The sequence below is a fragment of the Melanotaenia boesemani genome, chromosome 16, assembly GCF_017639745.1.
Source record: "Melanotaenia boesemani isolate fMelBoe1 chromosome 16, fMelBoe1.pri, whole genome shotgun sequence".
Lineage (NCBI taxonomy): Eukaryota > Metazoa > Chordata > Actinopteri > Atheriniformes > Melanotaeniidae > Melanotaenia > Melanotaenia boesemani.
Genome location: NC_055697.1, coordinates 727,292 through 749,619, shown reverse-complemented (window position 1 = coordinate 749,619; position 22,328 = coordinate 727,292). Strand labels below are relative to the sequence as shown.

The following is a 22,328-nucleotide window of genomic DNA, read 5'->3' as shown; positions in this document are numbered from 1 at the left end:
CATCTTGGGTGTAAGTGGGCAAATCTTTCTAACTCATTCTGTTGAGTAGAAGAGTTAAGCTAAGTGCAGAAATGCTCCTTAAACAGCTGAGTCTTTGGCTTGCTTTTAAAAGTGGATAAGGAGTTAATTTACTAAACAGGAGCCTCAGTATCATGTGGAAAATCCATACACAGCTACAACAGCCTGGTACCTCCTCCACATGCTGGTCACCAGCTTGGTCACACACTGGCGTCCATCCTTCGATCAGCGTCCGTCAGCCAATCTGGTTGTGTTGGTCACTCTGGTAACAACAACAGCCTAAGGTGACAAGTGTTCGAAGAAGTTGAGTTCAGTACTGCAGGCAGGTCGTCCATCCTCTGGAGGTAGTCTCTGAAAAACTTTCTCTGTGAGGGCCAGCATTGTCATCTTAGAGCACTTTGGTCCCAGACTGTGGAGATATGGGATCCCCACTGGTTGCAGAACCTCATCTCCACATCTCCAGGCTTGTTGAGATTTCCTCCAGTGAGGGAGATGCTGCCCCACACCATCACACTGCCTCCACCAGATGTTACCCAACAGTTGCAGCAATCAGCATAACCTTCTCCATGTCTTCTCCACACTTTGAACATCCAAATGACCGCTGTAGGAGTGTCCATGATCACAAGTGCTATTAACCAAAGACCTGATTTTCAGCTATTATTATAGGCTAAAGTCAACAGCAGAATCAGCTGTTTGGCAGAGAAGATTTTCATATTCAACTCTGCTGCTTATCCCACAGATGCCTTTTTCTTCACTAACTTGTCTCCATTAAAAAAGGGAAATAAGCAGACTTTCCAATGACATAAGATTTATTTCCCAGAAGCATTGTTACAACAAAGAAATAATCCACCAAACACTAATTTACTGACTTTTAGTGTTAAGTATACACTACCTGCCAAAAGTGTGAAACAATGCAAAGATTAACAAATGTCATTAATCCACATTTTATCTCCAATAGAACATAAACAACAAATCGGATGTTGAAACTGAGACATTTTCCCCTTACATGGAATATATTCGCTTATTTTGACTCTGATTGCAGCAACAATCTGGAAAAAGTTGGAACAAGGCAACAAAAGGTTGTAGAAGTAATTGGTATGAATCAGAAATGACTGGATGAGCATTTTACATTTGATTAGGTTACCTGGCAACAGGTCAGTAACATGATTGGATATAAAAGGAGCATTTCAGAGAGGCAGAGTCTCTCAGATGGTCAGAGCTGGAACAATTTCAGAAAAATGTTCTGTCTGGAAAGAAAGGTGATGATGGGAACAACTTCTTTTAACAACTGTCTGTAAACGTCTGGGAAAGGAGGAGACAAGTTGCTGGAGCTGTAGGAAAGGAATGGAATTCTTTTGACTAGTACTGTAGACACTACCAGTCAGTGTGTGGACTCACTTAACCATTACATTTAATAGGAAAGTGTGTCCAAACAGTGAGACAACTTTTTTGGAATTGTAGATAAATGCAATCACTTGGAAGAAGCATAGTAGGCCTCAGTCTGAGTCAATGCCTCCTGCAAACCTGCATAAGGGTTTGCACATAAACAAAAAACGTATTTGTAGAGATTGTGTCTGTCAGGTGTAAATTTTTAGCTGTAGTTATTGTTGCTGTTTAGATGTAAAACATTTACATTGTTCCCACAAGTGTATGCTTGTTTAAAAGTGACACAAGAAGCTACAGTGACGGCTGCGTCCTCACCCCAGTAGGCTGGCTCTGTAGGAGCTGTGTGGCGTCAAGGTGGCTGAGGCCCAACTGGAGCCACACAGAGTGAGTATGTATCAGTCTTTCCAGGATGCTGAGCTTTCGGTGTAGGGAGTCGTAGCCAGAATCTTTCGTTCCAGCCAGTCTTGGACTGATCCCAGCATAAGGTGAGGCATACAGAAAGAATCCTTCCACCCCTTCACTCAACCTAAAGATGAAAATCATAATTCTGCTTTGTATATTTATACTGAATTTTGCTAAACATACAGAAGCTGACGGGATATAAAGCAGGATATTATCTTTGTAGCCTGGCTGCTGGTTGGAGTGAAGCTCACCGCATATGGCGTGACTTCTCTGACTGAGCAGAAAGCTCACCCCCTTCCAGAAAACACTCCTGTGCACATGCGTGTTGTTGTTTCAGGAGAGACAGGAAAAAGCATGGAGACAGGAGCAAACAGCTAGCTATCTAGCTACTTTATGAACATTAAGAGAGAAATAACGACAATGAAGGGGAGACTGAGAGTTCAGCTGTGCAGGGACCTCCTCCAGCTGCTCTGCTGAGCAGACGTTTTTATTAAAAAATGTATTTCTGGCTGATTCACAGGTGGTTGATGCGACAGTTTCTAATGTGCTGATGGGACTGTAGCTCATCTTTGTGTAGAAACATGATGCAGCATAATCACATGTCAACATGGCAATAAAATATATAAAACCAGGCTATTTAGTTTTTATAATAAAAGGACAAAATTAGAGCTGGGCATTAACGCAATTAATTAACCCCGTTAATTTTTTATATTAAAAACACCAGAGTACAGACCAGTGTCCAAACCAGAGTCCAGACCAGAGTACAGACCAGAGTACTGTCTGAACCCCATGTTTAATCATTTTTTTGAAGGACAGACAGAGACTTTATTTTCTATCGTACTTATTGTTTTTGGTTGTGATTGGTTTTTATTCATTGTTAATGAGACTGAGAGTCCGTTCTATTTATTGTTTTTGTTTTGTTATTTAAAATTTCTTCCAGTGTAAAATGTTCTTTAGAAATTAGTGAAGTCAAGTTTATAGATCTTTGAAAGGATGTACTTGCATCATTGTGACATTGTCATTATCTTAGTTGTTTCTTAATTATTATAACTTTGCACAATGTTATCGCTTATCACGATAATTTCTGAGAAAATTTACCGCACAGCAAAATTTGTTACCGCGACAGGCCTACTTGGAATATGCCCGTGTTATCAGGGAAGAAAAACTCCATTAATGGTAGAGCCTGGCCTATTCAGGGAGTCAGCTGACCTCATTCTTTGGGCACATAATGCTGCTGAACCTAGAACGGATCCCACAGACGTGTACAGCAGGCACTAGGGATGCTAGGTGCATCCCCACTCATCACTCTGAAACGCGGTAAACCTGGACTTGTTTTTCTGACCACTTTTTATCCTGGGAGACAATGGTTCCCCGCTATCCTTCTAGTTTTTAGTAATGTGTTTTTTTAACCCAATTTTATTATAGTTTTGGCATCTCCTCAGATGTTTTCTCCGCTTGATGCCAATAATTTGACCCTTCTTAAACCAAACACCCAAATCAGTTTTCAAAGGCCTGTTTTAAATTATTATAATCACCATAATATTCAAAAGATTAAATAATAAAGTAAGATCCATCATTATTTATAGAGCGCCAGGATTAAGTCTGAGTTTCTCTCAGACATTAGCATTTTACTAGCTCTGGTTTCTGGGGTCTGCGAGTAACCTTCCAGCAACAGAGGAATCCTTCCCTCCCTCCAGCATGTACAAACTTGTTCATGCACAGCATGACTACAAAATGTGAAGGCAGCAATAATATGATCATAATTCAACTTGCTGATGCAAACATTTGTTGGAAATAGAAGGCAGTTGCTGACTCAGTGACTTTAATGATTTATTGATAATTCCCAGATGTAACCATAATTCCTGACGACGTACCTAGGAATAAACAACACCTCACAAGGTCTGATTTCCACAGAAACTTACAAGAGGAATTAATTCTGAGTAACCCCAGAAATTTCCAAATCATGAACACTGACAAAACTTTCACTGCTGAAACAAAGTGCAGAACAAGTTAATATTATTTAGGCTCAAAGACTGGCAGGAAAAACATTACACATAAAAACATCCAGAAAGTTTGCTCCAGTGTGATGTGCCAGTTTCTGCATATCACCTACCTACAAACCTACCGTGTCTTTACATATTTAAGCAACTTACATGGTGCATGGAAAAGTGTGCTGACATGCATGTGCACACAGCACAGTAGCTCACCCTAGGAGTGCATCTGTCTTCTGTTCTCCATCTGCAGCTTCAGTGTTCTTCCCCATCTCCCTGAGGGTTCCAATCTCTAAGGCGAAAGAGTCGATTAACTACGACGACAAAGAAACAACAAATCCACTTTAAATATCAGTTTAACAGTTCAATATCTTCATGTATATGTTGTGATGGACCTCTGCTTAGTCTTGGTTTGCTTGTGTTCACAACTTTCAATACTGGGTTTGTGCAACATCCTCATGTTGCCACTTTTACGTATGAGTATTTCTATCTTTAATCAAGAGTGTAATTATTTGATTTGAAAGCAAGATTTCTTGTTTTCAGGGTCAAATATCATCTTGCTGTCTCTCAAAACTCACAAACAAAAAGTCCCTTCTTGCTCTCTCAAATATATCATTCTTCCTTTCAAAACGCTAAGAAAATCTACAATCATGACATCCCTACTTTCAACCTACAGCAGAGCAACAAACGTCAGCATATCTTCATGCAGCTAGACACACCCCACTCTTCCAGGGCATCGTTAGCTTAAAGAGTTTGTGCACGTCCTCAGAAATTAAATAATCGTCGTGATCAGTACAGAGAAGATAAAACTAACTTGACCTTCTTTGGAGGATGGGGCCACACTGAACAGCCAGCAACCACGACAAACTCTCTCCTCTTTTCTCCGGGTCTGTTTGATGCAGATGGACTCATAGTGAGACCTGAATAACACCAAACTTTTATTTTTCTTTTCCTTGTTTTTTCATCTGTGAATGTGAACCTGCTGCATTAACTGGGATTTTATCACTGCTATTTCAGGACTTTCTGTTTGTTACTGATCCAAAGAATAAACAAGCTAATTCAAGCAGGGATTATATGATACAGGCCCGACAAGGCAGCCAAGATGGATTTTTTTCACTCCGAGATCAAGATCACCTGACTTTCTAGGTGTGTGCGTGAGGCAAATAAGACACACAAAACTGAGACTGATCGTAAACAGCAAAATCTTTATTTATTTTTTCCTGGTTTCCTTTCTTCACTCTCTCTGTGAACTTCCTCTTGACAGCAACATTTACCAGAAGAGGACTCATCCGTATTCATTTAGATTTATAAATGAAGGTACAGAGGATTGGCCATGTGTAGAGTTACATATGTGCAGATATTTCTAGGCATATGTATTTTTAAGATTTTTTGACTACACCCTCTTTCAGTGTGAAAGCTGCTCTTTTATACATGAGGCCCCAAGACCATACCACCAAGATCAAGGCCCTGATTGTGGTTCACAGGAGAAACTTGACAGATATTCAGCCATCAGCCAGGAATGTGTGCAGAGGCTTTTCATTTTCTGGATATCCATATAAGAGCCTGACCTAGGGCCTAACGCACCATAACGTTTACTGCTGTAGATTTTGTAGATTCAGATTCATTGTGTTGCATTTTTCACAGAGCACAGTACCTGGAGTGGAAATACATTTTCAACGTCTTCTATGACTAAGCAGAGCGTTAATTTGCCGATGGGAAGAAACACACATTCAATCCAGTTTACAACCCAAAGCTGAGAAAGTGTAAAATGTAAATAAAAACAGAATGCAATGGTTTACAAATGGCATCAACCCACATTTTATTCCCAACAGAACAAAAACAACATCTCAGATGTTGAAGCTGAGACATTTTAACATTTCATGGGAAATATTAACAATTTCTTTTAGATATAGACGGACAGAGGTTCACCTATCTGAGACATGACAAGGGTCTAGAAATTGTGAAACAATTTCTGAAAAATTTTCCTCAGAATAAATTGCGAAGACTGAAGATCCACCATCTACAGTGTTTAATATCATCAAAAATTCAGAGAATCAGGAAGAATCTCTGCATAGGGCAAAGCTGAAGATCAAACTGAATGCTGGTGATCTTCTGCAGTAAAAGCAGACATGATTCTCTACTGGAAACCACTGCATGTCTCAGGAAGACTTCCAGAAACCACTGTCTGTGAACACAGTTCACCCTGAAACCCACAAATGCAGGTTAAAGCTCCATCATGCAGAGAAGAAGCCAGATGTGAACAGGATCCAGAACCAGCTTCTTCCGTCTTCTCTGGACCAAAGCTCATTTAAAATGGTCTGAGGCAAAGTGGAAACCTGGATGAAGATGTGAACTAGTTTGTGGAAAGCATGGACGGCGTGTCCTGCAGACTAAAGAGGAGAGGGAGCATCCAGCTTGTTATCAGTGGACAGGTGAAAAGCTGCATCTCTGATGGGATGGGGCTGCATTAGTGTCTATGGCGTGGGCAGCTTCCACATCTGTGAAGCTCCATCAATGCTGAAAAGTACATGGAGGTTTTAGAGCAACATCTGCTCCATCCAGACAACGTCTCTTTCAGGGAAGACCTTGCAGGTTTCAGCAAGACGATGCTGAACCACATCCTGCATCCATCACAGCAGCATGGCTTCACAGGAGAAGAGTCCGGCTGCTGAACTGGCCTGCCTGCAGTCCAGACCTTTCACCAGTACACAACATCTGGAGCATCATGGAAGCAGGAATCCAGCAACCAAGGTCCAGGACTGTAGAGCAGCTAGAATCCTGCATCAGACCAGAATGGGACAACATTCCTCTCCTAAAACTCCAGCAACTGGTCTCCTCACTTCCCAGATGTTTCCAGACATGTTAGAAGAAGAGATGCTACACCATGCTGAACACCACCCTGGAACTACTTTTTACACCATGCTGAACATCACCCTGGAACTACTTTTTACACCATGCTGAACATCACCCTGGAACTACTTTTTACACCGTGCTGAACATCACCCTGGAACTACTTTTTACACCATGCTGAACATCACCCTGGAACTACTTTTTACACCATGCTGAACACCACCCTGGAACTACGTTTTACACCATGCCGAACATCACCCTGGAACTACTTTTTACACCATGCTGAACACCACCCTGGAGCTACTTTTTACACCATGCCGAACACCACCCTGGAACTACTTTTTACACCGTGCCGAACATCACCCTGGAACTACTTTTTACACCATGCTGAACATCACCCTGGAACTACGTTTTACACCATGCTGAACATCACCCTGGAACTACTTTTTACACCATGCCGAACATCACCCTGGAACTACTTTTTAAACCATGCCGAACATCACCCTGGAACTACTTTTTAAACCATGCCGAACATCACCCTGGAACTACTTTTTACACCATGCTGAACATCACCCTGGAACTACTTTTTACACCATGCCGAACATCACCCTGGAACTACTTTTTACATCATGCTGAACATCACCCTGGAACTACTTTTTACACCGTTACCAGACAGCTGTTTTTATTGTTTTTTTTTTTCGTTTTTTTTTAATTTTATTCTGTTTGTTTGCAATTGAGGTTGTAAGTTATCTTCTATTTTTTGTACACCCATTCCTCACAATCCCTTTCTTTTTCCTCATTCCTTTTATCTAGTCCTCAGCAGACTCCACCCTGTCTGATGGTCCTGAGCCCAATCATAGTTAGAGTTACAGGCATAGATTATCAGCCAAAACGAGTCAGCCCAGTGTAAGGGAAATCCCACTTTGAGTTTGTCCGAGTCAAGCAGATTTAGAGAAAAAAAGGAGACCATCTGTCTGCCTAGTGTCTCCATGACAACTAGCCATTTACTCCTGCTGGGACCTGCAGGTCACCCATGGCAAACAGGTGTCTAGGGGAGGGACCAGACGAAGCGCGGCTCAAATGATGATGACAAAAAACCCTGGACCTAGGTTTCCCTTGCCCGGATGTGGGGCACCGGGGCCCCCCTCTGGAGACAGGCCTGGAGGTGGGGCACGGAGGCGAGCACTTGGCCTTTGCCCATGGTGCTGGGTCGGGCTGAGCCGAAGTGCTGAACAAAAGAACAACAAACACTCCACAGTTGAAAATTAAAGCACTACACAATAAAACAATAAAAACCAATGAAAATAAAAACAGAAATAAAATTGATAAAAAAAAAAGATTAAATCAATCAAATCAATAAAATAATAATAACAACAAAACCAGAAAAGCTAAAATAAAACTAAAATAAAATTAAATAAAACACGCGAATGTCAAGCTCAGTTTTGTTCAAACGTCAGCGCAAAGAAGTAGGTTTTGAGTAAAGACTTAAAACCAGCGACAGACTGAGCAGCTCTGATGTGAAGCTGCTCCACAGCTTAGGAGCAGCAGCAGAGGAAGTCTGTCACCCTGGATTTAAGGCTAGCATACGGGACCTTCAGTAGGAGCTGTGAAGAGGACCTCAAAGTCCTGGCTGGAGCATGCTGGTGTAGCAACTCTGACAAGTACGAGGGAGCCAAACCATTTAAGGCTTTAAAAACAATGAATAAAATCTTGTACTGGGTCCTGAAACTAACAGGAAGCCAATGCAAGGAGGCGAGCACAGGGGTGATGTGATCACGCCGTCTTGTCCCTGGAAGCAACCGAGCAGCAGCGTTTTGGGAAGCTGCCGTCGATGTAGAGATGACTGGTCAATGCCGTAATATAGGGAGCTACAGTAATCTAAGCGGGACATAATGAGCAGGTATCTTTTTCAAGGTCATGCTTGGGCAGGTAGGGCTTTTACTTGCTGAGCAGCCTCAGATGGAAAAAAAACTCTTTTTACTACAGAATTAACCTGCCGGTGGAAGTTAAAGGAAATAATCAATAATCACACCCAGATTTTTGGCATGGGTTCGACAAAACCAAGTCAGCAGACAGAGAACACTAACTGCACCATTCAGAAGCTCCGAATTTCCAAAAACAAAAATATCAGTTTTTCCTTATTTAAGTGGAGAAAATTTAAATCCATCCAGGCTTTTAGCTCATACAAGCAGCTGAGAAGGTTAGTCAGAGAATCCCCCTGTGGTTTTAAGGGGATGTAGATCTGAACATCATCAGCAAAGCAATGGTAGGTAATTTTGTGCTTCTGAAAAAAAGCATATACAGGGGAAAAAAGCAATGGACCCAAAATGGATCCCTGTGGGACCCCATAACTGAGAGGGGCAGCAGCTGAGGAAAACTCCTCAAGGTGAACACAAACACTGTGCTGAGGGCGGAACTCAATAACACAGCTTTCTGGGGACCCCACCTTTAATGTTCAGCATGCCAGCACAAAGTATGTTGAAGTTGGAGATGAATCAAACTCGTTGGATTTTCAGGTCAAACCTACATCGCGACCTACATGCTCCACCCTCTTTTAGAATTTCATTCTGGAGTACCAGGGGCACAAACAGGACTTTGGTGCATTTCTCCACACTCATTTTTCAGTGTTTCACTCTGGAGTACCAGGGACACAAAAGAGCACCTATTTCAGTTTTCCACTCACTTTTAATCATTTTTAGAGTTTCATTCTGGATGACCAGGGGCACAAAGAATGTCTTCTACCAGGGACACAAAAAAGTATTTATAGCAGTTTCCACTCACTTGGTGACATCTCAGCTATGGTTTGTCCTACATATATGAAATTCTGAGACATGTTCCTCTACCTCCCATGAGAGTGTCCTGTCAATATCAGCTTCTGGGAGAATGTCCTAAGGACAGATGAGGCAAAAATTGAACTTTTTACAGATGGAAAAATGAAGCATATGAAGAAAAGAACACCGTCTCTACTGTGGAACATGGAGGAGGCTCTGTTATGTTCTGGTCTGCTTTGCTGCATCTGGTACAGGGTGTCTTGAATCTGTGCAGGTACAATGAAATCTCAAGACTATCAAGGATTCTAGAGAGAAATGTGCTGACCAGTGTCAGAAAGCTTGGTCTCAGTCGCAGGTCATGGGTCTTACAACAGGACAAAGACCCAAAACACAGCTAACAACACCAAGAATGGCTAAGAGGAAAACATGAACTATTCTAAAGTGGCCTTCTATGAGCCCTGAACTAAATCCTGTTGAGCATCTTTAGAAGGAGCTGAAACATGCCGTCTGGAAAAGGCTCCTTCAAACCTGAGACAACTGGAGCAGTTTGCTTATGAGGAGTGGATCAAAGTACCTGCTGAGAGGTGCAGAAGTCTCACTGACAGTTACAGGAATCGTTGGATTGCAGTGGTTGCCTCAAAAGGTTGTTCAACTAAATATTAAGTTAGAGATACCATCATTTTTGTCCAGGCCTGTTTCATGAGTTTATTTTTTTAAATAATTCTGTTGAAGCATGGTTGAAAAGCAATGTCTGACTTTCATTGGTTAAATTTCATAGAATCTTTATTTATTATTACTTTTGTCAGATTCAAGTTATTTCTGTCCCCATTGTGAGATTTTCTTTCATTAACCGAAGGGTACCAACAATTTTCTCCATGTGTGTATGTACATTTCAAAATCTGTACTTCTCTTTAGCAACGTTATGTTTTTTGAAATACCGTAATCTTCGACCATTTATGCTATCAACATAATTCAAACGGATTCTGAAGTGCTGTAAAGTGCAGCTCTGTGCTGATATATGGTACATTACGGTACTGTAATGTGCCGCTAGTATACGGCCGGTTAACCGCCGTCTTGATTAAAAAACAAAAAGGTCATTTTGGACAGCAGGAAAAATATTGCTGTGGTTTTCTCATCTTGTGAGTCCCTCACGCCCACGGACCAAGCCACATTGAGGTGGGCGGGCAGGGGGCTTATAATTTTTTAATAATTATAAAACACATTATTTTACGTTTAGAATTTGCATTGCTTGTGTTGTTCTATATTGAACTTTATGTGTTTAAAATTATATTTCGGGGGAGACAACATTCCCAATCAGACTGTTTTCCCTCTGTTCTTGGGGTCCTTTGTTTTGTTTGGTTTTTTCTTTAAATCACGTCTGGCAGTTTAATCCCTCAATGACTTCCCCTCTTACAAGATCTGACTCAAGTACTTACAGCAGAAAGAAAATTGTATGCTGTTTTCAGAACTTATTTTATGCATTCACTTTTTAAAGCTTCCAATTTAACAAGGGCAACTCTAATTTTTGTAACTTCCCTGGTTAAACCAAACAGGAACAGAAAAAAGGCAAATATCAGCTTAGCTGTTGTATGGGAATTTCTTTACATTTTAGCCTGCAGGCAACATGTAAAAACAAAATATTTTCCTGGCCATGAATAAAATTCATGCCCAACTTTTCACATCTGCTGTAGTCCACCAAAACCAGGTGCTAATCTTGTCCTCTGTGTTGAAGTACCAATAAAAGGAATGCTGAAACAGAGCATTTACAACCCTGATCTCCTCCACAGGCTTTCTCAAAACTACTCACATGACTATGGTTATGGTCCTAAGTCAGCAAATGATACCCACAGCAGCTGTTAATGTACGTACACCCACACACAAAGTTCAGTCTGAATAGGTGTTCCAGCAAATGGCATGCATTACTCCAGGAAAACCTGTAGTGCTAACCTGTAATTAAAAAGTTTCACTTGGACTTCTTTCAAGTTTTTATTTTACTTATGAAAAAAAACAAGTAATTTTTCCTGAAAACTGTCCTACGTTAGCCTCAGTGTGACATAAATGCAATTAAATTTATTTCCTCCTGAACAGCTGGTCAGTGTTCTGTTGTGAAACCTCAGCAGAGTGGAAACACAGTACTCTGATGTTAAAGAGAAAATCATCTACTCTGGTTTCTGCAGAAAGCAGCCACTTACGGTAGTTTTTCTATGTTGTTTTCTTTATTTCCTCCCCACACGCTTATGGTTTTCATCACAGAGATGTTTTAGTTTTCATGGATAAAGATTACTCTTAATTTCTTGGGAAGTGTATCTAGAATTCCTAATATTTTGTATTAGAAAACTAAGCTTTAACTTTTAATTCCAAAATTTAGGGGAAATGTGTGGATTCAGCTTCTTCCTGTTCAGATACCTGCTTACGTGGTTAAAGGAGTAGGTGGGGAGGGGCCCCAATCTTTCCGTAAGAAGACTCAGCAATATAGGCAAACAGGGCTATGTTTGATACAGGACCGACAAGGCAGCCATGATGGAATTTTTCACTTCAAAATAAGGACCACCTGACTTTAAAGGTGTGTACGAGATTCCAGTAATGGCCCTTTTCTGCTCCCTTAAGTACGTAATAGGTACGCCCGTTTGAAGCATTGTCACGCATCGCCGCCCTTCATACTTTCATGCGTCTTTTACATTGCCATGGTTATGAAGTCATTTTATCCACTAGTGAGCAGTGCTGAGCTCAGAGTTCACTTCTACCGTTTCAGACACTGGTGGGTGGCGGTAATGCACTATGAAGTTGTTTCCAACCGCCCGACACACTCCCATAGCTTTCGCCATCTGTATGGTTGTTGTCCTCGTTGTTGTCTTCCTCTTCTTCCTAAAATTCCCCTTCTACTTCTCTGGTTTACTCCTTTCACTGGTCAAATGTTAGATATACGGCTCAGCACAGACCCTGCAGTTTCCAGGGTATTGCTTTGTTTGCTGCGTCAAGAGACAGACACGCAAGGCCTCTGTAAACGTACCAATTGAGCGTGTAAAACGCAGGAGATGGACGAAATTGTCCATCTGTATGCATATCAGTTGTCTTCATCAAGCATGAATACAGAACTGAGCTTGATAGTTAACATCACTATAACAAAGGTGTCTTTTCTCTCCCCTCTGAAACACTTCAAATCAGTCAAAAACTCAAATTTTCATTATTTTACTGTCATCTGTGTAGCTTGTATGGCAGGTTAAAAAGAACCCTCACCTGAAAAACCTGAGTCAAAAATGAATGAAAATCAATGGAGCCAGGGCTCTGCGGTTAGGCCTGTCACGATAAGCAATAAGTCAGTTAATTGCACGGTAAGAAAAAAATAAGTGGGATGAGTTTGCGGTTAGTGAAGCACTGACCTGTACGAGCCGGAACACTGCATTTGTTTTTTACAGGGCTGCTAACTCTCACGCATTGGCTGTGAGACTCATGCATTTAAGTGGCTTCTCATGATAAACTTCTGATTTCTCACGCTGAAATACACATTAAGAGCAATGCCGGCTAATCGTGAAGTTCGGGAGGATTTCCAGTGGGCCGCATTACTTTTAGGCCGGTGTCCCGGCGTATGTATTTTATGTGCAGCGTCACGTCGCAGCAGCGCCGCGGTTCACTCACTGCTCGTGGATCAGTCTGACACGCCATGATGATATATATATATATATATATATATATATATATATATATATATATATATATACATATATATGTATATATATGCTGTCACGTACTATCCAGGTACTAACAAGTACTGTCAGGTATTATCCAGGTACTAACAAGGACTGTCAGGTATTATCCAGGTACTAACAAGTACTGTAAGGTCCTAACCAGGTACTAACAAGTACTGTCAGGTACTATCCAGGTACTAACAAATACTATCAGGTATTATCAAGGTACTAACAAGGACTGTCAGGTATTATCCAGGTAGTAACAGGTACTGTTATATGCTATACAGGTACTAAAAGGTACTGTCAGGTACTATCCAGGTAGTAACAGGTACTGTTATGTGCTATCCAGGTACTAACAGGTACTGTCAGGTATTATCCAGGTATTAACAGGTACTGTTATGTGCTATACAGGTACTAAAAGGTACTGTCAGGTACTATCCAGGTAGTAACAGGTACTGTTATGTGCTATCCAGGTACTAACAGGTACTGTCAGGTATTATCCAGGTAGTAACAGGTACTGTTATGTGCTATACAGGTACTAAAAGGTACTGTCAGGTGCTATCCAGGTACTAACAGATACTGTCAGGTACTATCCAGGTACTAACAGATACTGTCAGGTGCTATCCAGGTACTAACAGATACTGTCAGGTACAATCCAGGTACTAACAGATACTGTCAGGTACTATCCAGGTACTAACAGATACTGTCAGGTACTATCCAGGTACTAACAGATACTGTCAGGTACTATCCAGGTACTAACAGATACTGTCAGGTACTATCCAGGTACTAACAGATACTGTCAGGTACTATCCAGGTACTAACAGATACTGTCAGGTACTATCCAGGTACTAACAGATACTGTCAGGTACTATCCAGGTACTAACAGATACTGTCAGGTACAATCCAGGTACTAACAGATACTGTCAGGTACTATCCAGGTACTAACAGATACTGTCAGGTACTATCCAGGTACTAACAGATACTGTCAGGTACTATCCAGGTACTAACAGATACTGTCAGGTACAATCCAGGTACTAACAGATACTGTCAGGTACAATCCAGGTATTAACAGATACTGTCAGGTACTATCCAGGTACTAACAGATACTGTCAGGTATTATCCAGGTATTAACAGGTACTGTTATGTGCTATACAGGTACTAACAGGTACTGTCAGGTATTATCCAGGTATTAACAGGTACTGTTATGTGCTATACAGGTACTAAAAGGTACTGTCAGGTACTATCCAGGTAGTAACAGGTACTGTTATGTGCTATCCAGGTACTAACAGGTACTGTCAGGTATTATCCAGGTAGTAACAGGTACTGTTATGTGCTATACAGGTACTAAAAGGTACTGTCAGGTGCTATCCAGGTACTAACAGATACTGTCAGGTACTATCCAGGTACTAACAGATACTGTCAGGTGCTATCCAGGTACTAACAGATACTGTCAGGTACAATCCAGGTACTAACAGATACTGTCAGGTACTATCCAGGTACTAACAGATACTGTCAGGTACTATCCAGGTACTAACAGATACTGTCAGGTACTATCCAGGTACTAACAGATACTGTCAGGTACAATCCAGGTACTAACAGATACTGTCAGGTACTATCCAGGTACTAACAGATACTGTCAGGTACTATCCAGGTACTAACAGATACTGTCAGGTACTATCCAGGTACTAACAGATACTGTCAGGTACAATCCAGGTACTAACAGATACTGTCAGGTACTATCCAGGTACTAACAGATACTGTCAGGTACTATCCAGGTACTAACAGATACTGTCAGGTACTATCCAGGTACTAACAGATACTGTCAGGTACAATCCAGGTACTAACAGATACTGTCAGGTACAATCCAGGTATTAACAGATACTGTCAGGTACTATCCAGGTACTAACAGATACTGTCAGGTGCTATCCAGGTACTAACAGATACTGTCAGGTACAATCCAGGTACTAATAGATACTGTCAGGTACTATCCAGGTACTAACAGATACTGTCAGGTACTATCCAGGTACTAACAGATACTGTCAGGTACTATCCAGGTACTAACAGATACTGTCAGGTACAATCCAGGTACTAACAGATACTGTCAGGTGCTATCCAGGTACTAACAGATACTGTCAGGTACAATCCAGGTACTAACAGATACTGTCAGGTACAATCCAGGTACTAACAGATACTGTCAGGTACTATCCAGGTACTAACAGATACTGTCAGGTACTATCCAGGTACTAACAGATACTGTCAGGTACAATCCAGGTACTAACAGATACTGTCAGGTGCTATCCAGGTACTAACAGATACTGTCAGGTACAATCCAGGTACTAACAGATACTGTCAGGTACTATCCAGGTACTAACAGATACTGTCAGGTACAATCCAGGTACTAACAGATACTGTCAGGTACTATCCAGGTACTAACAGATACTGTCAGGTACAATCCAGGTACTAACAGATACTGTCAGGTACAATCCAGGTACTAACAGATACTGTCAGGTACTATCCAGGTACTAACAGATACTGTCAGGTACTATCCAGGTACTAACAGATACTGTCAGGTACAATCCAGGTACTAACAGATACTGTCAGGTACTATCCAGGTACTAACAGATACTGTCAGGTACTATCCAGGTACTAACAGATACTGTCAGGTACTATCCAGGTACTAACAGATACTAGGGATGCACCGAAATGAAAATTCTTGGCCGAAAACCGAAACACAGAAATAAATAATTATGTCCGTGATTAGTACCATTGCTTTCATGGTTATGAATGTGTACTAACCTCATTAAAATCCAGGCATTGCAATTGTATAAATTAATATAACTGTTTCAAAGAATAAATAAATTACAAAATTATGAAAATATTTATTTAGCACATTCTAACATTTTCTCTGTAGGACTACTTGAACAAAGTGCATTCACAACAAATGCAGCTGCTGAAAGATATAACAATATTTTTGTTGGCCTGCAACATAATAGTGTACCAAAACAAAGATTGTAAAACAAAAACTTAAAAGGTAAAATTTAAGCCTTTAACAATAACAAATGCTTCAAAAACTACAGATGTGCAAAGTGGAAAACAAATATTTAAACGAGTTTTTCTTGATGAGGAGCAGCTGAAGTCTGTTCCTCTTCTCATGGAGAACCTGAACAGTCTGGCTGTCGGTGTTCGGACTCGGAGCAGACAAGTACTTGCGTACCAACTTTGCCAGGTCAGGAAAGTGGTCTGGTTATTTCTCCAGTAGGAGATAAATAAATATGGAGATGATAAAATTGAATTGTCACATGTAGTAAATCAGAACTGAAGAGCCTACCTGTTATTATCTGTGGCACATGTCACAACGAGGGTGCTTGCCCCTCATCTGATGCAGAGACGAGGCCTATTTTCTGTGCTTCTCCATCTCCGGCGGATTCTCTGCATCCATCCCGGATCATTTCTCATGCGTGCTGCTTTATTCCCACATCTAAGTAACGATCTTTACAACACGGATCGAGTACAGTCGCAATGAAGTGCAGAGGATCCGAACAGATCTCAGTGAAACGTGTGCTGACTGACTGTAAAAGCAAACTTTTCATTGTTTTCACGCTGTGGTTCGTCTCAACCTCTTTGCTGAGAAGACGCTTTAGTGCTGCGACTAAAGGAATAACGTCTGCTACAGATGATCTCTTTAGTTAGCTGGTCAAAGGGGGCAAGAAGAGAGAGAATGTTCTCTATGTCAGGTACTATCAGGTACTATCAAGGGAGGAAATGTGGAGCTGTGTGTAACACTGTCACTGGTTGTTGGGGAAGTGATTTATGTTTGTTTGTTGCAGGTTTAAGTTTTTGTGCTGACAACAAAGGTTCTCTGCAATCTTAAAACCAAGATGTCCTGTTTTGTTCAAATGTGCAGTAATAAATATGGTTATGAAATAAGTAATGAAACGAATAAAAGTTATAATAAATAACTGACTAATTTTGACAACAAATATCCACGTGGTAGTAGTTACTTAAAACTACCAGTAAAGATCTTTTTGCACTTAAACACAAAAATGCATTTTAAATCAGTCCGACAGCTCGACTCCTACAAATAATGATAGTTATAGAGAGTTTTAAACCATAAACTGGTCATGTTTTTATTACATTTTATTATTTGCACTAAAAGCCAGCAGGTAATGTTACTGTATATTCGAGTAACTGTGATTTAAATAAAAATATATTGCTGCTTTGTGTTAATTGTGCATCTGATATAAGTGTAACAGTAGAGGCCCCCTGGCCAAAGCCTTCCAGCAGATCTAGAGTCTGAAGTCAGTTTCTGAAATTCAAGAAAACTTAAACAGTGATTGTGTCAAAACTATAAAATATATCAAAATGTCTTTTCAGACACCAAAAGTTTTATCTTTCATGATCAGTTTAAACTTTGTTTGTAACAGATATCCCTGTTTATATATGAGATATATGTGAGGCAGCCATGATAAACACACTTATGTGTAATCATTCTCAGCCTAAGTACAACAAACCCCAGAGCTGTACTCATGACAACAGATTTATCTCCTCATCATCATTAATCTTCACCAGTTTTACTCTGTAACTGTAAAGACTTGCTGCCCCACCCACACCTTCCATCCCAGAACAACAGGTATTCCCCAGGAAATAGGCTTCAGGTTAGTTAGTATTTATGGAAAATACTGATAATATTACTACAGATAATTCTGTTTTTAAAAATGTTAAAATGTGCAAACTGGAGAGAGATGTAATGACGACTGACACTCACCTTGAAGAAACTGCCCTTCTCCGGCTTGCAGGACTGATCGATTACACTTGTGGACATGTTGTCCAAGATCTTTTCTTAGTCTGACAAAAGGTCTGTGAAAGAAATTAAATCATAGATGCACAGAAAAAGAGAGGTTTTAGAAATCAGCCTGTAAAGAGCCCCTGCTATGACATGCATTTGTCTCTCTTACTAGGTGGATGTAACTTGGAGAGAGAATAAAAATAATTCTCAAAGAAAAACCATATTTAGAGCTTTGAGGGGGCCGATATGTACATCTGGGTGATTCCTCCAATTTTAATCTGTTTTATATGTTTTATTTTATTTTAGTTTTATTCTAGTTTTTAATTCTAGTTTTGTTGTTTTTATTATTTTATTGATTTCATCTTTTTTTTATCACTTTTTATTTATTTTTATTTTCATTGGTTTTTATTGTGTAGTGTTTTATTTTCAACTGTGGAGGGTTTTTGTTCTATCCTTCAGCACTTTGGACAACTGCTGTTGCAGAAAATGTGCTATATAAATAAACTTGAACTTGAACTTGAACTAATCTCAATTACGATCTGGGTTTTGAACAATCTTAAAAATGAAATGATCCAATTTTTTGCTCCTTCACAGTTTACTTCTGTTTTCAGTTGCACTGCTGGCTTTGCAGCGCTCTGCTGCAGACTCCTCCCACAGCCCCAACCACTATGGTTTTATAACTCGAGTTGCCAACACCTCTCAAATTAGACTGAAGAGACACAACTAAATAATCCACCAGCTCCCAGAGACACAAAGAGAAAACAAACATTATAAACAAACCTCACTTTTTTTCATGCCAAAGACCAGCGCTCATTTAACACAGTGAACAACCCGGGATTTAAGAACCTCATCAGCACTCTGGACAAACGGCATCACTGCCATCTCATCACCATTTTAGTCGCGTGTCTCCCCTGCCCTGGATGATGAGTGTGGTGAGGGTGTTGTGTAGGACGTGGCTACAGTCCAGTTTTTCACCATCGCCACGGACATGTGGTCAAGCTGCACCATAAAGCCGGATAGAAATGACACGATACATTTTATTGGCGCAGATTTCATCATGAAAACAAAATGTCTCTCTCTCACTCTCTCAATAGATGGATGGATGGATGGATGGGTGGGCGGGTGGATTGATGGATGGATGGATGGGTGGGTGGGTGGATGGATGGATGGATGGGTGGGCGGGTGGATGGATGGATGGATGGATGGATGGGTGGATTGATGGATGGATGGATGGATGGGTGGATGGATGGATTGATGGATGGATGGATGGATGGATGGATGGATGGATGGATGGGTGGGTGGGTGGATGGATGGATGGATGGATGGATGGATGGATGGATGGGTGGATTGATGGATGGATGGATGGGTGGATGGATGGATGGATGGATGGATGGATTGATGGATGGATGGATGGATGGATGGGTGGATGGATGGATGGATGGATGGATTGATGGATGGATGGATGGATGGATGGATGGATGGGTAGGTGGATTGATGGATGGATGGATGGATGGATGGGTGGGTGGGTGGATGGATGGATGGATGGATGGATGGATGGATGGATGGATGGATGGGTGGATTGATGGATGGATGGATGGGTGGGTGGATGGATGGATGGATGGATGGATGGATGGGTGGATTGATGGATGGATGGATGGGTGGGTGGATGGATGGATGGATGGATGGATTGATGGATGGATGGATGGGTGGGTGGGTGGGTGGATTGATGGATGGATGGATGGGTGGGTGGGTGGATTGATGGATGGATGGGTGGGTGGGTGGGTGGATGGATGGATGGATGGATGGATGGATGTATATTAGGGCTGCACAATAAGTCATTAGAATATCGCAGTTTCGATTCACACATACATGTGATCTCATTTCTACACACAGCAATTCTAAAACATTTTATATGTGAGCTGCATCACAAACCAATGCTCCTTATTTCCTCCTGGATTTTTTTCAAGCGTCCCCAAACACAGCGCTGCCATTGCCTCCTCCCTCAACCAATGGTAAAGCACCATTACAACACGTGATTCAGTGGAGGAAGCTGCCTGCAGTCGAGTGTTTGGAAAGAAAAGTGAGCGAGAGTTAAAGCGGAGGAAAGTCTGCGGTAAGGAGGTTTAAATGCAAAGCAATGGAAACCCAAGTAGTAGTAGCAAGAGTCACCCCCCCACCCAAACTGAACTAGTACCCAGAAAATGTTTAACTTCCCTCATGTTGGTTATATAAGGCAAACACCTTATATGTATTTTTCTACCTGTACTTTAACCTACTTCAAGAAGTACAAAACAAGATATATATAGATAAGATATATATAGTTCATTCAGCATTCATTTATACAGTTGACTTTTTTAAGGTTATATATTTTAATTTTCCAGTTATTTAAAGCTTTGTTGCATGTTTTTGGAAATTCTTCTGTTTTAAATTTAAACATGAGGACAAAATGTCGTGAAACAGTAAAATGTTCTGCCTGTAATTCATATTTTTGTTGGTGTAAGCGTTAATGAACCAAAAATGAAGTTAATTTATTCAGTATATATTCTTTTTAAAAATTGGCCGATTAATCTGTAGTCAGATTTTTTTTCTGCCGAATATCGGAATAGGCCTCAAAAAATCCATATCAGTCGGGCCTTACTGCGAAATAAATGCAACAGATCTGAACAGGCTTTTTTGATTTTTTATTTAATAATTTATGCTGTTTTATAGGCAGGAACTAACGGGCTCTGTTAGCTCCCGGTTCAACATGTGCAATAAGGTAATTTTGTTAAGAGTTTTTTCTTTTTGGCCCGGTGTGTGTTTGACTTTGACACCCCTTCTCTACCTGAGAGACCATTCAAATTTCTTTTTTTAAAATTTGTTTTCTTAAAGTTCAATGCAAAAACATTTTGTGAAAAAATCATGCCAGAGAATCGTCATGTCAATTCTGAGCAAAAGAATCGTGGTTCACATTGTTTTCTGAATTGTGCAGCCCTAATATACATACATTTATATATATATATATATATATATACATACATGTTCTATATAAATACAGACCATTTACAATCCAATTCATAATAAATAATAGCCTAGCTATTGAAAACCAACAGATTGCACAGAATTTTGACTGATTCAGTCCAGAACATACACAGGGCGGTTATGCTCCATTTACTGACTTGTAAAAGAATGTTGCCGAGCAGCTTCTAAAGCAGCTTTTCCTCTATGACAAATGAAGTGATGCTTTTTATAGTTTTAACCTTTTAGTAAAATTTGCTAAGAAAAGCTGATAATTTCTGCTATGATTTACAAATGTTGCATTGCCATTGGATAAGCTAAATACTAATGAACCATGGGAATATGCTAACAATCATCATACAAACATAATAATGCAAAATCCAGCAAGTCACGTGAAGGCACTTAGTAACAACCAGTCACAGCTGAGGCTGTATTAAATAACATTACTTTCTCTTAAATGTGAATAAAAACATTTAAAATGAGCTCATTCTTTCTGTGGATGGTAAATGTCTGTTTCAGCATCTGATATGATGCTTATGTTCTATCGGGAATTAAGAAAATATGTGTTGATGTGTTTGGTACTTTTTATTTAGCCCATGTTATCCCAACTTTGTTGGAGTTGGGCTTGTATGTCATACACAATCTACTCATATAAATGTGTCATTAATGTTTGAATATTTTTCTATTATCAGCTCAAAATGGCAAACTAATTAAAATTTCACAATTGGTGTGTGTGTGTGTGAGAGAGAGAGAGAGAGAGAGAGAGAGAGAGAGAGAGAGAGAGAGAGAGAGAGAGAGAGAGAGAGTTGTGTTGTGTCTAGCAGCGACCCAGGAACAAAATATGAATAAAAGCCTTCTTGTTTTTAGCTCCTAACGTCAGGAACCGCCACTTTGCTGGTTTGTCTCGTGCGGCGCTTTGAACGCAGCGACGTGGAGCAGCTTGAGAAAAGTTGCGCGAACCATCCGGATGGATTTCTGTTCACTTGTTACTGACTGTGTCGTCAAAAAACGCAACTTGTCAGTTTGGAAGTGCACAAAAAGAAACAAACAGGATTTTTTTCATGTAAACATCAACACAAAAGACGCAGCTTGACGTTACTCACCAGGAGTGTGTTTCTCCAGACAGAAAGCAGCCAGAAAAGTCCCACCGCACCAGGAAGTAAAACCCATTATCGGTCTATGCTGAGTTTCTTCATTTTCTTTAAGTTATGATAAATAAAAGGTGTTTATTGAAGTTTCCAGCAGACTGAACTGGTAAACAGTAACAGCTCTCCGCCGGCTGCGTCCTGATCCAAGGAGCGGACCGGAAACGTGGCTGCGCTTCTGTGAAGTTCCCCGCAATGACAACAACTTCTCTTCCTCCTCAGTTTCAGAATAACAACAACTTCTCTTCCTCCTCAGTTTCAGAATAACAACAACTTCTCTTCCTCCTCAGTTTCAG

At 40.6% G+C, this 22,328-nt stretch overlaps 1 protein-coding gene across 4 annotated transcripts in view; it reads right to left on the bottom strand.

Annotated features, from left to right (window-relative positions):
* LOC121655182 (ras and Rab interactor 2-like) overlaps positions 1 to 22,214 on the bottom strand; it is a 68,859-nt gene extending 46,645 nt beyond the window's left edge. The window contains exons 1-4 of one of the 4 annotated variants that reach the window (XM_042009652.1): positions 21,991 to 22,214; positions 17,870 to 17,961; positions 4,014 to 4,111; positions 1,720 to 1,930 (exon numbers count right to left, since the gene is read on the bottom strand). In XM_042009652.1, the coding sequence (XP_041865586.1) occupies positions 1,720 to 1,930; positions 4,014 to 4,111; positions 17,870 to 17,926 (366 nt within the window). In that variant the 5' untranslated portion in view covers positions 17,927 to 17,961; positions 21,991 to 22,214. The other 3 variants (XM_042009653.1, XM_042009654.1, XM_042009655.1) reach the window with 3 other exon arrangements.
* Between the last annotated feature and the right edge of the window lie 114 nt (positions 22,215 to 22,328).